Genomic DNA, 16859 nt, shown 5'->3' on the forward strand with positions numbered 1-16859 from the left:
ATCTACAGGGATTCCACACCTGTTCATTTCTGGCTCTCACATTGAAAACCGGTAATCTGATCATACAGCCAAGAGCGATCCGTGAAAGATTTATCTGAACCGTCTCAGAATCTCCAGAGCAGGAAACATGCAGTCAGAAACATGCAGCCCGGTGGCGCCTCACAGCAAGGAGGCTGACTTGTGGCCTTTCTATGAGGAGTTTGCGTGGGTTCTGTCCAGGTTCTGTCCGGGTTCTGTCCGGGTTCTCCGGTCTCCTCTGGGGCTTGTCCAACTTATTTTTTCATCAAGATCCATCCAGCAGTTTTTCCATATTCCAGCTAACAGACAAACAATCAGTTAAACACCATCAAAAACAATAAATTTAGAGTGAGAAGTTTTGCAACTTTCAGAATAAAAGCACCATTGAAGGCAAAATGAGCAATAACCCCCCCCCACTCACACACTCACACGCACAACCTTAATGAGCAAGTTTCCACTTGAGCCATGATTTAATCCCCAAAAAAGCAACGTTCCTGATCCTGAGGTAGTTTCTACATCCCTACGAAGGTTCTTAACGCATTCACAAATACACTCCAGCAGCAGAGTTCTCCATCAAAAAGGCAAATCAGCTTCCATCAACATCCATCCTTATATTCATCATCATCATCATCATCACAAGAGCAGCAGCTGACGTCAGGACTTGAGTGACGTTTAGAGGCAAACAGTATTAAATTGTACATATAATAAAGGAATTCTAAAACAGAAAAACTGTGAAAACTTCCCTCACATTAATGATTCTCTGAATCAAAGTAAATTGTGCGCATCAGCATCAATAATGAGTGAGTACACGTGTCCGCATTCTGTGAACCACCCCGTGGTGCGCGCTGGTGGATCGCTGGTGGATCCCTGCGTCTCTCCCTGGGACTGGGCTTCCTGACTGGGTGGGTGGCTGAACTGCTGCTTGGAGCCTGAAGTGGGACGGACGACGAGGAGAAACTGGCCCCCATCCCGTCCTCCACTTTGAATGAGCGCTCCGAGGATGCAGGAGTAAAAGTCCAAGTGGAGCTCGAACGCGCGCCGGATGGTCCAAGGTTGCTTCTCAATGGCAGATTAAGGATCCGGGATTCCCTTTTAGCAGCAGGAAGACCGTTTTAATCCCTCAGGTAGGTTCACCCTGCAGCAGCAACGCTGCAGCTTCCCTCATTAACTCTGCTTTTCGTGTTTTATGCCGCTAGACATGAATCATCGGGTTTTTTTTTAACCGTGCGTTATTACGCGCAACTGATTACGCGCCAGTTGTAGGACTCGACTTTGTTGCGCTTTTCTCCCGCAGTTTTTTTTTACTGTCTAATTCCATCTGAGCTGATGAGGATTGACCCCCCCACCCCCCAACCCCCATATAAAAGTACTGCTGCTCCGATTTATGGTTTGTTTAACTTTTACCACAACTTTCGCTTTTAAAACTCCCATTCCTACTTTCTTTTAAAGTGAGTTTTCTTTTAGTTGAACAACAGTTTGTATCCATTTTATGATTATTCATTCCGAATATTCATTCTGAAAAATATGATGCAGCATTTGTTGTTTTTCCTACCAAGCCTTCATTTTAAATTAAACCAGTATAACAACCAACAATCCTGAGAAGTGGATTCTTCATTTTTCTATGAATTGTATTTGACGCTTTCTTATTTACTTTATTGTATTTCTGTATACGTTTCCTGACTAACCCCAGGTTGTCTCTGTACTGTGTGTCCAGAAGCATACATACTGCAGGCTGGGGCTTGAACTGATGCTTTGCAAGGAGTTAACGTGAATCAAACAGTTCTGCTTGATAAAGACTAGAAGCAGAAGCCCAAACGGCTACAGATATGACCTTGTAGAGACTTGTTGGCTCTTTCGTTTGTCTAATCTCTCTGAAGGCTCCACGGATGGTTTGTAGCTGCAACGCTTGGCACATCCAGCAACTATAGACCTTACATTTCTGACACCTGTAATTGCAGAGATAAAACTCTCCCTGGCACTGGGGTGCGTGTCAGACTGACTCAATCCAGGCCATGCCATCCTTGGTCCCCCTCTGCATTCACACTGGACACCCCCAGACAAGGAATGTGTGTGCTGCTGAGGAAATAAATACAGTCCTTGTGTTTTTGCCATGAAGCCGTGGGGCTCTACAGTCATTCCTGATGGTTTTAGGGCTCAAAATGTGTGAATCATGACTTATCAGCAATCAGATTTGTCTCAGGCTATGCGGGTGTCAAGTGTGTGTGTGTGTGTGTGTGTGTGTGTGGTCTGCTCATGCTTTGTTCTGTTACACTGAAAGAGGTGCAAGCAGTCACAGAATGCTGTGCACATCATAGTCACTGACTTATGAAGCTGCGGGGGCTGCCAATGGCAGCAGCAGCCCAATGGGCATGGCTTTGTCTGTGATCAGCTGGTTGGTTCTGTGCATGGAGCCCACACGGTGGTGGGAAAGAGAGCCTGGAATGAATTGGGCTGTAATTCCTCAAACTATTCGGCCTGTCTGAGCTGCTGGGTTCAGAAGGTCTCTGCACAGAACCATTCATCATCTTTTCTTTTTTTTTTTGCAGTGCCTGTAAATCATTTTGCTTATTTTTTTTTCACCCCCACAGAGTTAATTGGGATTTAGTAGCATAAATAAGACAAGGGGGGGGATGCTGGAAAATAAATCATGATGGCATCGCAGAGGCCACCTGAAGCTGTGTGTGTGTGTGTGTGTGTGTGTGTGAGATAAGGCATGTATGTGATTTATGCTGGTGATAAGTCTGAAAGCCCTCGTTGACCTCTGCCCTCTCCAAAGCATGCGATAAGATATCCCAGACCTCATTCTCCATCTGTTTACTTTAGATCCTGCAGGTGGATGTTTGTGAAAGAGTGTGTTGAGAGTGTGTGTTCACTACACTGTACAGGAAACTCCTCAGTGTTTGTCAAAGGATGCCATTTGCTCTGCTCTGATGGCGCAAATTAAGACGTCTGACATATGTTTTCATTTTTTGAATTGTATTTATTTCTAAAAATGATTTTATTTCTCTGTGGAAGGACTCGGAGGAGAGAGAGCGCGTCTCCGATCGAAGGGGATTATGGCGTTCGCAGCTTTGATTTCTGTGAAACGGTCTCGTTGATTTTTTTATTGAGTAGCGTGTGGCTCTCTCACTTCAGTAGTCGTGACTCACTCCTCATATGTCTCCTGTACTGCAGAGATGCATCTGCCCCAGCTTGTTCCCAGCCTCACTTGGCTCGGACAAGTTGTAGTACCGACTGTACGGCGAGGGATCGACCTGCTGAATCATGTCGCTGCTCATGAATGTCAGATAATTAAAAAAGGAAAAGAAATTCAGCTGCATGAGGAGAAGCCCTGTGTCAATTCCTGTTATATTGTGTGTTGATTCTAAAAGTACCGTCATTAAATGTAAAATCACACCACAAGAAAGCCGTTCAGATTAAACAGTTAATAGACCCCAGGGGGAACAGTGACGTTACAAGGAATAGATGTAAAGGAGGTAGAGGACTTCTGGTACCTCGGGTCAACAGTGCAGAGTGATGGAGAGAATGTGGAAAGGAGGTGAAGAATCGTGTGCAGGCAGGCTGGAACGGGTGGAGGAAAGTATCAGGCGTGCTCTGTGATAGGAAAGGTCTACAAGACAGTGGTGAGGACAGCCATGATGGACGGCTCAGAGACAGTGGTGAGGACAGCCATGATGGACGGCTTAGAGACAGTGGTGAGGACAGCCATGATGGACGGCTTAGAGACAGCGGCTCTGAGGAGAAGACAGGAGGCGGAGCTAGAAGTGGAAGAGATGAAGATGCTGAGGTTCTCCTTGGGAGTGACCAGGTTGGACAGGATTAGAAATGAGACAATAAGAGGGACAGTGAAGGTTAGACGTTTTGGAGACAAGGTCAGAGAGACCAGACTTTGATGGTTTGGACATGTCCAGAGGAGAGACGGGGACTATATCGGTAGAAGGATGCTGAGGATGGAACTACCAGGGAACAGGACTAGAGGACGACCCAGGAGGAGATACATGGACGTAGTGAGGGAGGACATGAGAGTGGAAGGTGATTCAAAGATGGACACACTATGCATACAGCAACTGCACACCAGCAGGGTGAAACCACCTTGCCTGATGACCAGATTAACCTCTTGGAGTCCAAGAAGTCCCAGAGCTGAGATTTGGGTGTTTTTCATATTTGAATCAGCATTTTTGAAACTTTCACCAGCTGAAACTTTGCCTCATCAGTTATCAGCAGTTCCATCGTTACAACAGCAGATCTAAAATGAGGTCATCAGCTCTGCCAACGTGAGCTTCATCTTTATACCGTTACACCGAGGCCTTTCCTGTGACTCCTGTAAATCCATCTTGATGTGGAACACAGTTTCCACACATCAAATTAAAAGAGAATGAAACGAGACTGAGGCTTGCAAACAATTGTGTCACACACTCGGAGATGTTTGCGTTGGATATTTTTAACTGCAACATGATGCTGAAATATAACCCCGGAGGCTGGATGAGCTCCGGGCGTGTGTCGCTGCAGGACAGTTTGCCCTCAGCAGGTAAGCAGACAGCAGAAAATGCTTCTGAGATTCTGCTGTCTTCTCTCCCTCTAGGGTTGGGAGGTGATACAAGGACATCTGGCTGACCTGCTGAACCGGCACAGCACTCATCATGAACAAAGCGTCGCTCACTGCCATCTGCCTCGGTGAGCAAACTCTCTGCAGGTGTTAAAAGTCACGAGAGACTGCATTTGAATATTTCCAAAATAGTGCGAGAGGCTGCCGATACTCCGGAACCCCTTTCTTGTACATTCACGCCATTTTGCTGTTTTGCCCACAGCACTGCTTCTCTCGTTTGTTTGCTGGGCCAAACCGAATGGATCAAAGCACAAGAAGCCAAAGCAAGGTAGACGTTGCCTGTCTCTTTGTCATAGTCGCCACTGGTTCTCCGCTGCAGACACGATTCACTGACGATCTCCTGATGCATTACAAATCATTATCAGCCATTTAACAGTAATGTTCCTCCTCCTCCTCCTCCTCCTCCTCCTCCTTCTCTCCACAGTCGTTCCAGCCATAGAGTGCGACGTGAGAGCAGGAAAGGTCAACCTCCCGGAGTTTATCGTCAAATGTCCCGCACGCTGCAAGGAAGCCAAGCAGCAGGTCTACGGGACGGCCGTGTTTGCCTCCATCTCCAGCATCTGCAACGCAGCCATCCACAAGTGAGCCGATGAATGCGAAAGACAATCTGTGCAGCATTCGCGACTTGTCGTCCAGCAGCGGCTCCATCTGCTAATTGCTTCCGTCTGCAGTGGCGTCATCACCAACACAGGAGGGAAGGTGATAGTGAAGAAGATGGCCGGGCAAAATGTCTACAAAGGCAGCAACTCCAACGGCGTGCGCTCGCTGTCTTTACCCAAGTGGCGGGAGTCGTTCGTGGTCGCGGGTAATGATGACCTAAACGGCGCCTAAAACACCGTTCTGCCGGCTTCGCCCTCCAGCCCACGTCTGACTCTGCTGTGTTTCAGTGGGGAAACCCAAGCGAGGAGTGATCTACCCGGCGACTCTGGACTACGTCCCGTCAAGGCCGACCTACGTGAAAACAAGTGAGAGGAAGCCGTTTGTGTTCTGCATGAACTGTTGCACAATTACATTCAGTTTGTCGTTGAGTAGGGGGGGACGCATATCCGGCGTCGCATGAGAGGAAAGTTTGACTGAGAGCCACTCAGCAATGATCAGCTGATTAATTCTAAAGATTTATAGGTTCAGTGGACTTAATTAAAGGTGGGAAGGGTTTTAATTTTCTGCCCTGCCACTGACATGCGTCTATCTGTTAGCGACATCACTCAAAGTCCAGGACTTCATCCCTGTACATCAGTCGGACACATTTTTGCTGCCTCCTTTTAGGTCCGAAGGAGAGCAGAACCCCTCCAGGCACCACAGCGTTGCCTCTGACGACATCGCCTGAACCCACGACCACTACGACACCGGAGCCCACCACCACCACCACCACGGCGCCTCCCACCACGGCGCCTCCTCCACCACCACCCACTACTACCAAGGCTCGAGCTGCTGCCAGGGATGCAGGTGAAATTAAACAACTTGAACTCCGCCCCTCCTCTGTTAACGTGGAGGTTTGTGTAACCGCTCGCATGCACGATCCAGCCTGTGGGCTGCTGACGTATCACGGACATTAGAGGTTTGTAATTAAAACTGCTGATGACAGAACAAGCTTTAATTTGTGGGGGGGACTGAGCGATGAAGAGTAATGATTGCTTCTGGTAACGGCAACACACACACACACACACACACACACACACACACGTCTGTGATGAGGTGCAGGCCCTGACTGATGGAACTGTGCACTTGATCACCAGACCGATCAATGCTTTTATTCAATGACACATTATCAGACGGTAATCACTGGGCCTGTTTTGGATACAGAGCTACAGTGAGTAGACGATGCTGCAGTACGTTCAGGCATGTGTGTACATGAGATGGGCTGTCTGCCAGACCTCTGCTTCATTTTCTGTAACATTATCTCTCCCCTCTCCACGCTGGAACCCTTTTGCCCTTTCCCTTGTCTAGGCAGCAGTCAGCCATTCCTTGCTTCTGTGGCATCTGTGAGTCCAAGTAAGTGAAGCAAAGAAAAGGGGGTCAGCAGCGGGAGTGTTTGGCTGGATGTGCAGGAATATGCATTTATTACGGCTTGTTGGCTTCACAAAATGTGCTTTTTTGTTTTGCTTGTTAAATATGCCCACACTCTTATTCTATATCGGTATAGGACAATCACAGAATGCTCAAGGAAAGAGTTTCAGCAAAGGTATGTCGATGTACGATCACAGACTGTGGAATACATTTACACCCCATATAAGAATTCGGGTTTAACTAAAACTTGGCATTTCTTCAAAGTGTTCAGAGGAACTTCCTATCCAAATAGATTCCCACAACGTGCCGGTGCAGGTAAACCCTCCCGTTGTGTCTTTCTTTCCTTTGGTTCTTGCAGTGATTTCTCTCACCACTTGCTCTTTGCTCTGATTCACTCAGCATGCCATCTTTGCACCATATGTGGACGGCTGCTTTTAAAATGCTTCTAACGCAACGCTGGGCCAACGTGTTCCACATCTAGTGTTCTGTTTCACGTAAAATATTATTGAGTTATAAATGACTGAACTTTGATGGAATAACTTCTATTGAGTTATAAATGACTGAACTTTGATAGAATAACTTCTCCAAACCCAGCTAAGGGTAGGGCAGGCCATGGCGTCGCCATAGTGATATTCAGGGCAAAACACATCTGACTACAACAAAATTCAATTGAATTTGTTTCTCCGCGACAAAGCACATTGCATTGGTGTCAACGCTGTCACACTTTAATAATAATAAAGTTACTTTATCTGGCTGTTTGATGATCAGATGACTGTTGCCTCTTCTTTCATAAGATGTGTCCTTATCTTGGTCTCAGGTCTGCGCAGACAAGACACAAGGTCGGCCATCAGGAGACAACCGTCTTCACCAGTTGGCCCAGGTCAGCCTCATCATGAGCACACACACACACACACACACACACACACACACACACACTGGCTGGGAAATTGGGTCAGGGGCAGCACAGGGGCCAGGAGTCTTTGTTGTTGGAACAAGAATCCAGCAGCAGTATACCTCTGTAAGTCTGACCCTCGCGTCCACACCCATAAGCCCCTGTGATCTTCACCCCCAGGGTCGCCACTAATCCGCTCCCGTCAGACAACTCCGCTAGCATTCCTTTTACGATGACTGCTTTGCTCTGTCATCAGGTATGTCCTCACAATCGTGTTTTCATTCCCTGAGATTACAAGAGACAAGACGGGTCCCCTAAATATCCCCAGCGGTTATTCCTCTGCTTCTGATATCACGTTTCACTCGAGTTAAAATAGCTGAGCTGCCTTTGTGGATAGAAGCTCCAACCTGAAGCTCTCTTTTGCCCCGTTTCTCCCTCCGTTTTCTTCCGTTTCTGCCCGTTTCTTGTCGCTACAATCAGCTTTTAACAACGTTCAGTCGGCCCCACCCAAACAGACTCCAGCTATGAGTCAGGCCAGCCCTGGTAAGTATCTCCAGACCAAGAGCAGGGGTCCCCAAACAATACTGTCAGGCACATTCACAGACGGACACGGGTCTGATCTAACAATGAGGGACAGCAACAAAGCCCTGCTTGGAATGTTTCCTGAGGTGCACTGAGGTTCGTTGTGTGTGAGTGTGTGTGGGATGTTGCCTTTCACATCCTTCAGAGACAAAGGTCACAAGAGGACGCTCTCCAACATGGAAAACAATGAACAGAGAGTATGTCGGTGCGCCTCAAAGATGAGTCGGGGGTGTGATCTTATCGGTCTCACTGCCACATCTTTACCACTGCGAGCTGTGTCAGAGCTAAAATAACATCTTATGGCGGATCCCATCTGGTCTGGCCTGTTGTAAATGCTTTCAGAGCGGGAGATGAGAGCAGAGGCAGCAGCAAGCGGTCCAGCGCTGCTCCCAGCACCGGGTTCTGGGTCCAGGCTCCGTCCGGCCTGTCAGGAATAGAAAGCCCCAGACCTTCAGAAGCCAGGCTAGGTTTGGCCTACTCAGGAATGCACTTTTTGTTTTGCCTCTGCGGATTGCAAAACCATGGATCTCTAAAATTAGGCAGAACTAAATCCATTTTAATGACGATTGTTTTATACGGTTTCTAAAATGCGGTGCGGTTTCCGAGTGCATTTTTTTTTTTTTATCTGACTGACCTGTTTTTACTGAGATTGAGGAGTATCAAGTATCTGATCATAGCATTGTGGCTTCTCATTTGTACTGAGATGCGCCTGCTTGACAACCACAAAGCCTCGTGGAGAAAAAACCCCAAAACTCTTGTTTTTGTTCGTTTTGTTCATTTTGCTCATGCTGGATGCAGATTCTGATCGATCCTGAGCTACAAACGAAGGTGCACCCCCTGATCCTGCTCTGACCTTCTGGCCGCAGTGATCGTTGAAGTGTCCATGATCAGCAGAGTTGAGTCCAATCCTTTTTAAAGCGCCTAGTTCATCAGAAAGAACAACACTCCTGTCTGGTGGACAGCGCAGGCCTTCGACCAGCAGCAGATTCGTTTAATCTCTACGTCCTACTATCTACACTGTCCCTGGTTTAGAATAATACTCCCTCCCATGCTTCACTGGCCTGCTGGCCGGACTGTCGCTGTCCGTCCTGCTCACTGGATGGGAACCTCAGAGAAAAGCAGAAAGATGTTTTTTCCCAGACAGCTGGGATACCTCTGCTTCTCGACCCCAGCGGGTGAAACGAGTGGCCGACCTTTAGTCACTCGGCCGCTCGCTGTCTGAGTGACTCCTGTGTGTTTGTCTGACAAGGCTGAACATCTCGAGCACGCCCCCACTACTAATGTTCAAGGTGAAGGGGAGGTCACGAGTATGCTCCTCCTTGATGCTTCTCCTGAACAAAGCTTTCCGATCTCCCCCCCCCCCCTTGCACAGCTTTTCCCAGAAGGGATTGGCCCCCACCTTCGTTTCCTCATCCCGATTGGTTCCCCGGAGCTCGAAGACCAACAGGTACCAAAGACAATATAGACCATCTGTCGTCAGCGATTCACAAACGTATTTGTCTTAAATGTAATGGTTTTCTTATGGTTTCAAACTGAATGGCAATGGCGTAAGAGAACATTTTCTATTAAGGTGAGTGTAGCAATGTCTTCCTTTGAATGCTGCTCTGAATCTGAACTTTGAGCTACATGCTAACAGCAGCCAGATGACATGTCTACAACATGGATGCATTAATGCGTTCATGGTTTACAATAACGACGCTAACATCCGCGGGCAACCATGTTCACCATCTTTACCGTATTAGCACGCTAACGTGACGGAATTAATAATCACATGGGGCAGCAGGGGCTGATGGGAAGTCCTTTGGCTTGAAGGGCATCATTAAGCACCTAAATGCACCTGTTGTCGTTCTGATGGCTCCGCCCTCTCTGCCGTACGTTCAGATGTTAGTCATGCAGCTCCAGAGTCAGGATACACATGGAGTGAGTCAGACACACCTGAGGTCACAGGTAAGTCAAGCTAACTCCTTCATAACGGGCGGCGACTGCAATTTGGATTTAAATTGCATGTGCAAACACAGCATGCTAGTGCGAGTGGGTGAGATAGTTAGCTGTCTGCTAACAAAGGGTGTGTTTGACTGGCTCCGTCTGTGCCTCTCAGCGCATGCCTGCCATGTGAAAGATTCCTGTGTGTGTGGAAGAGAAGGGCCCAGGGTTTGTGAGAGAGAGAGAGAGACGTGATGATCCTGCTCAAAGCTGTTGTTTCCATTGGTCTGGGATTGGTTGGAAAGAATACGTGAACCAATCACAACCATGGAAGTGTGTGCTTTTCCCTTTGAAGTTGTGGGAATACTAACGGGTTTTACAACATCCTCCTCTAGCTTGGGATCACAGGCCTGGTATCTCAGAATATGAGCGCTGGCTTTATAACTTTGGACCGTACCGTAAGTGTTGCTCTATTTTACTTTATTGGGAACTAACAAGTCTTGGGCTTCAGGTTGTTGTTGTTTTTTACTGAGGCTGTAATTCTGTTTTCTCTTCACCCCTCACGTAACTTCACAGTTGGGACCTCATGATTTAATTTTCTGACAGCCGTTGTGTTGTTTCTTAATTTACCCTGTACATTTATGTTAAAGAGACTATGCACTACTCTAAAACGCCACGTACTACTGCTACTACTACTATTAATATAATAATAATAACTACAAAAGCTCATTCCCCTCCTAATTAGATTTACACCGTCCACATGGTGATCTGGATCATCAAAAGGTTCTAAATTGTTCTTGGTATCTTTATACACCAACCATGAAAAGTAAAAGTGAATCAGAGTTGATGTGTGTTTTTAACTCATTTTGTGGATTTTGTGTTGATTTTGCATGTTCTCCCCGTGCCTGCATGGGTTCTCTCCGGGTTCTCTCCGGGTTCTCCGGGTTCCTCCCGGCTCCCACCTCTGAAAACAGGCAGCTTTGGTGAATTGGTCAACCAAATTGTCCAAATGTGTCTTTCATGCAGCCCTGCGATGAGCCGGTGTCACGATAAAAAAAAAGGATCTATAATAAAGGATCAAATATCAGGACGATCTCACGTAGGCTAATAGTCACTTAGCTTAGCACAAAGACCAGAAAATAAAGTCTGTCTCTGTGTGATTGTTACAATATCTGGTTATTATTTGACTTCATAATTTGATTTTGGTACAAATCTAACAAAAGGACTGACAACTAGTTCACATGATGTGCTTAACACAAGGGGCAGTGAATGCACCAGGTTCACACACAGGCTATGACACTCCATGGTGCCTTCAGGCTCAGCGCGGAGTGGAGATCATTTACTGTCGGTTTGGCTTGGAGCCCAACAAGGAATGATTGCACTGACAGTAAACAGTGTGGGTTAGACTTTAGTGTCATTGCCAGCACAGTATAAGTACGGTACGACAACGAAATTACACTCGGCGAGTGAGCAAAATAATATAATGATAAAATAACTAATAATAGTTTTCTATTAGTGGTTAAATATTTAAAAAGTCCCAGCTGTATGTAGATGGGCCTTTAAATATGCTGGTCAGGCTGGCTGTTTGCAGTGATTCTTAGTCTTTATGCTACGCTAAGCTAATAGTCGACATGTTTTGTTGCTTGATGTTGACTAAAGGGACTTGCTGTGTGTGCGATTGCACAAAAATAGCTCCAACACTTCCAACGCAGCGACGCGTGGTGCTGGTGGGAGCAGGTTGTGATGTCACAATGCGTTTACAGCCATGTGTGTCACCGATGCCTTTACTCTCTAGTGCCTCGCACCACTGACTCCGACGGCAACCGTAAAGTACCAGTGGACGCCACCCACATGCGAGGTGAGCAGTGGTTACCATGGACACAAACACCCGTATGTTTCAATAAGTACCGATTTAACTCCTGTTTTCTATTAACATAGAAGGAAATAAGCCGCCTCCCTTTTTTTTACTTCAGCACCGATGGTTGATTAGTTTCTTCCTGCTTTTGTGCTAATGCAAAATCGTATGATGTCATCTGTGCAGTGGAGCCAGTGGACCCCTGGAGGCCAGAAGCAAACCTGCGTGAATCAGGTGAGATTGCGTCGCCATTCCGCCCCCTGAAAAAGTCACTTTGCCAGGAAGTCCTTGGATTACTGTAAGGCAGTCCAAAAAAAGCATCTGGCTTCATACTCAGCCTGTAATTCTAGAGGTTCATTCAAAGTCAAATGAGGATAAAAGCAAATGCTATTTTCCACAACTAAGGTTTAGCATCTGTGGAAAGTTGGACATCTGGGAATTCACCACATTCGGCGGATACTTTACCAGACGTCATGTTGATTCTGCAAAAACTGTAAGCTTTTTAGTCAGATAATATAACATGTAGGTAGGACAACATATCTCCATTTACACATTTAGCATGAGGAGAATATAACATTTTAATTCTGAGAATACGTCAATATCTATTTAAGTGAAACGTGTGAAAATTGTCTTCACAGAAATGATGCACTTGAATAACTGCTTTAAAGACTTTTAACATTTTCAGGCTTCAATGTGAGAGAGCAGGAACCTGTACCCAGAGTACCTGAACCCGTGTCCCACGGAGACCCAAGTATGTACCTCCCATCCTCAAAATCATTGTGCAGACTTGATATCTGATTATTGCACCACTGTCATCTCAGTGTTCCTGCATTAATCCCATTAGTCATGTATAAGCTACAAATCGCATGCTTACATGCTGAGATAGGTGGACAACAAATGACAAATATCATTGGTCACGATGTGCATCTGGTTTTCAGACAAGTGTGCAGGGACTGTCCACAAAGTGCAAACCCTGAAACAAAGATTTAAAAAACACTGTTTTGAAAATCCAAGCCACTAGGGAAATAAAAAAAACAAACATAAATCTTTATTTAATTTTGATTACTATTTATCCATGCAAATGTTTTCAAATGCACGTGTCTTGTTCATTTCTAAAATGCAAATTTAAATTATTTTCTAAAAACAAAATTAGAAACCAAGTCACAATAAAAAAACAATAGAGAGAACTTTATTATTCCCTTGGCAAGACTCCCTAAGGGGGATTGTTGCTGTCTTATTTTTTACTGTTAACAGATGCTTATTAAACATTCCCCACATTTATTTTTATTTATATTCCTCATTTACATTTTTTGTTTTTGTTATCTCTGTACTAACATATTTGCAATTTAAAACCACATGTTATAATCAGTGCTCGTTCTTCACTCTTACAGTTGTGAGACGACGATGTATAGAAATGTGACGTGTCCTGTTCCTGCAGGCTGTAAGGTGGACCTGGTGTTCCTGATGGACGGGAGCTGGAGCATTGGGAAGAGACGCTTTAAGATCCAGAAGGACTTCCTGTCTGAGGTGGCTCAGGCCATCGATGTGGGTTTGGCTGGACCCATGATGGGGATCATCCAATACGGGTAACGGCATCGCTTTTCTACAATATTTTTGATATATTTAAATGTAAACCCAACACATGGTTGCCTACTTTGTCTGCAGAGATGACCCGGTGACAGAGATCAGTCTGAAGTCTTACTCCAGCTCCAGGGAGGTGAAGCCAGCCATAGACAAGATTGTGCAGAAGGGAGGTCTCTCCAACGTGGGTGAGGGAAACATTGCCGGCTGCTCGCTGCAGTAAATGGCTGCAAACACAAGTGTGAAAGTGAAAGGGGTACAATTTACACATGGTGTACTGCTGGAGCACATTTTCACATGCAAGGATGGAATTAAATCTAAATTTGCTCCGAGTCCGTGTTGCTAAATTACACCCCTGTTGTCTGTGAGCCGTGTTTTTCTTCTGCACTAACCAAAAGGTATTTGGCTTTACCAGCCTGTGTGGGTCAACGTTCAGCAGGCCCGGGTTGTGTTTCTGTTTGGCTGGCGTGTCGGCGTGCATCCACTGCCACTTGGAGCTTTACAGCACTCTATTTATACACGAGCTGTGCTGTTTGTGCAGAAACGCTCTCTAATCTTTCGACGCTGTGAGTGGCTGTAAACGCTTCACTAGAGTCGCTCCTCTCTCGCCATCACGTGACCACCAATACCGCTGTGACCCGCTGAATGACAGGACGTCGCAGTTTTGTGTTGCTGACGGAGGGTTGAAGCTGTTTAGTGTGTACGGAGGCCTGCAGAGGCCGACGGGGTGCCATGTAAAGTCTCTCTGTGGCACGCAGCAGTTTTTATAGATGGCTGTTTCTGTACATGTTGGTCGGTTGAAGCACGTCTTCCAAACCAAAAGCGATGACTTAAAGTGGAAGCTCCACATCCTGAGGTCTGTGTTGTTGTACTTGGCTCTTTGTGACTAAATGACAAAAAGGACGAGGAACACATCACGTTTTGTAAAATCTTTACTGTCACTAAACATTTTCCATTAACTGTTGTACAAAAGTCCTTTCATTCCACATATTCCAGATTCCGTGTGTATCTTATTCACTTGCCATCTATTTGGAAAAACAATTTGCTCCCTGAACATTCCTGCATGTCCCACCGCGGACCAGAGTTGATAAGTGCGGGATGCTTAGCCTCTTTTTTAAGTGTCTCTCTGCTGCCCCCTGGCGCACTGACAGGAAAGGCCCTCAGCTACATCAACAAGCAGTACTTCAGCGACGCCAACGGGAACCGAGGAGCGGCCTCCAACGTGGCCGTGGTGCTGGTGGACGGCTGGCCCACAGACAAGGTGGAGGAAGCGTCTCGGCTCGCTCGGGAGTCTGGCATCAACATCTTCTTCGTCACCATTGAGGGCCCCGATGACAACGAGAAGCAGAACCTGGTCGAAGCCAACTTTGTCGATAAGGTGGCCGCAGGGCTCACAGGGATGCTCCAGGGCTTCGTTCTAGTACCCCCGGTGTGAAACGGAGTGTGTCGTCTGCTTTACAGGCTGTGTGTCGGACAAGCGGGTTCTTCTCCCTGCCCGTGAGCAGCTGGTTCTCTCTGCGGAAGGCCGTGCAGCCTCTGGTGAAGAGAGTGTGCGACACAGACCGCCTGGTGTGCAGCAAAACCTGCCTCAACGCCAACGACATCGCCTTCGTCATCGACGGCTCCAGCAGCGTGGGAACCAGCAACTTCCGAACGGTGCTGCAGTTCGTGGCCAACGTCACGCGGGAATTCGAGATCTCCGACACGGACACGCGGGTCGGGGCGGTGCAGTACACCTACGAGCAGAGGCTGGAGTTCGCCTTCGAGCAGTACAGCAACAAGGCCGAGTTGTTGAGCGCCATCAAACGCATCAATTACTGGAGCGGCGGGACCAGCACCGGGGCGGCCATCACCTACGCCGCAGATCAGCTTTTCAGCAAGTCGAAACCCAACAAGCGCAAGATCATGATTGTCATCACTGATGGGCGTTCCTACGATGACGTCAGAGCACCCGCCCTCGCTGTTCATCGTCAAGGTAAGAGGTCAACCAGTTACCGAAAGAGAAAAATAATGTGAGGTAAAGCGGCGATCGCGCTCTTGCATTTATACAACGTATTAGGGCCACGCTAAGAAAAAAACATTGTTTACATTACGAGATTAAAGTCGTGATTTTACGAGAAAAAAAGTCGCAATGTTACGAGAAGTCGCAATATTATGAGGAAAAGTCATAATGTTGCGAGATTAAAGTCGTAATAATATGAGGCTAAAGTCATAATATTACAATTTTATTCTTGTAATATGACTTTTTCTTGTAATGTAAATAAAAAGATCTTAGTGTGGCCCTAATACTCCGTCGTACATTTAGAAATCATTTAGACAAATAAATCGAATATACATTTCTGATGAAAACTAGATTTGGAGGAAATGACCTTTGTCTCAGGCGACACTGAGGCGTCGTGCGGTGTGCTTTGACGTGACCATCACGTGTTCGTGTGTGTGTGTGTGTGTGTGTGATCCGCTGTCCCTTTCCGTGACCTAGGCGTGATCGCCTACTCCATCGGCATCGCCTGGGCCGCCCAGGACGAGCTGGAGTACATCGCCACCGACCCGGACAAGGAGCATTCCTTCTTCGTGGATGAGTTTGACAACCTTTACAAATTTGTGCCCAAAATCATCCACAACATCTGCCAGGAGTTCAACTCTCAGCCCAGGAACTGAAGATGGGACGGGGGGGGTAAACGTACTCCTGTGTTGCCCAGTATTTGCACAGGAAGGATTGCGAGTTAAGGAGAATCAACATTTGGTCCTAAATACGCAGGAGATGCTCATGTAAACGGGTTTACACAGACGTCGACAGCTAAGGTACACTGTGGTGCTGGTTGTGTTGGGTAACTATAATCGTTTAATATTTGCACTCATAAGCAACTACAAGAAAGAGCTTGTAAGTTGTAACTATGGGGTTTATTCATGTTAATTATATATGGAAACAGTTGGGTTGCCAGGTTGGGGAATATCCCTCTTAGATGGCCCTAGCCCTCTTCTGGCACAATCATGTAAGCTTCTTTAACTTATTTGTTATCAACACTGCGGTTTAATTTAACTGCTTGTTTGATCGTTAAAATAGCAGTGAGACTTTCCAAGAACACAAACATTTTTCTGCCATCACACCCCCCGATAGCTTTCTGAGCTTTTAACAATACAGGCATTGTTGCAAGAATATTTATGACTTTCTTCCTTTGTGTCCTGGTTGTACATATATGCATACTAAAGTCCTTTGTTCAGATAATTGTTCTCGTACATATATTTCAGTTTTTAATAAAATAAAGAAAATTAAGTGATTTTTAAAGTGGCTGATTTCTCTTGATTGATTGATCCCCGGGATCTGTGTAAATCTAAAAACACTCATTCTAATCAAATGAAGAACACTTTGAGGTCCGTTTGTAAATCCAATCTAC

General features: G+C 46.3%; 1 protein-coding gene across 1 annotated transcript; it reads left to right on the plus strand.

The window, feature by feature from the left end:
* The first annotated feature begins 4552 nt into the window (after positions 1–4552).
* On the plus strand, positions 4553–16737 carry vit (vitrin). The gene is made up of 22 exons (XM_068741254.1): positions 4553–4692; positions 4827–4892; positions 5049–5205; positions 5296–5429; positions 5512–5589; positions 5891–6070; positions 6572–6616; positions 6768–6806; positions 6896–6946; positions 7449–7511; positions 8004–8066; positions 9478–9552; positions 9987–10052; positions 10424–10486; positions 11824–11886; positions 12070–12117; positions 12569–12634; positions 13322–13469; positions 13549–13652; positions 14616–14842; positions 14926–15439; positions 15944–16737. Exons 1-22 carry the CDS (start codon positions 4659–4661, stop codon positions 16120–16122), a joined length of 2463 nt encoding a protein of 820 aa, XP_068597355.1. The 5' UTR covers positions 4553–4658; the 3' UTR covers positions 16123–16737.
* Positions 16738–16859: the final 122 nt, after the last annotated feature.

This window comes from Brachionichthys hirsutus, chromosome 7 (assembly GCF_040956055.1).
Source record: "Brachionichthys hirsutus isolate HB-005 chromosome 7, CSIRO-AGI_Bhir_v1, whole genome shotgun sequence".
Taxonomy (NCBI): domain Eukaryota; kingdom Metazoa; phylum Chordata; class Actinopteri; order Lophiiformes; family Brachionichthyidae; genus Brachionichthys; species Brachionichthys hirsutus.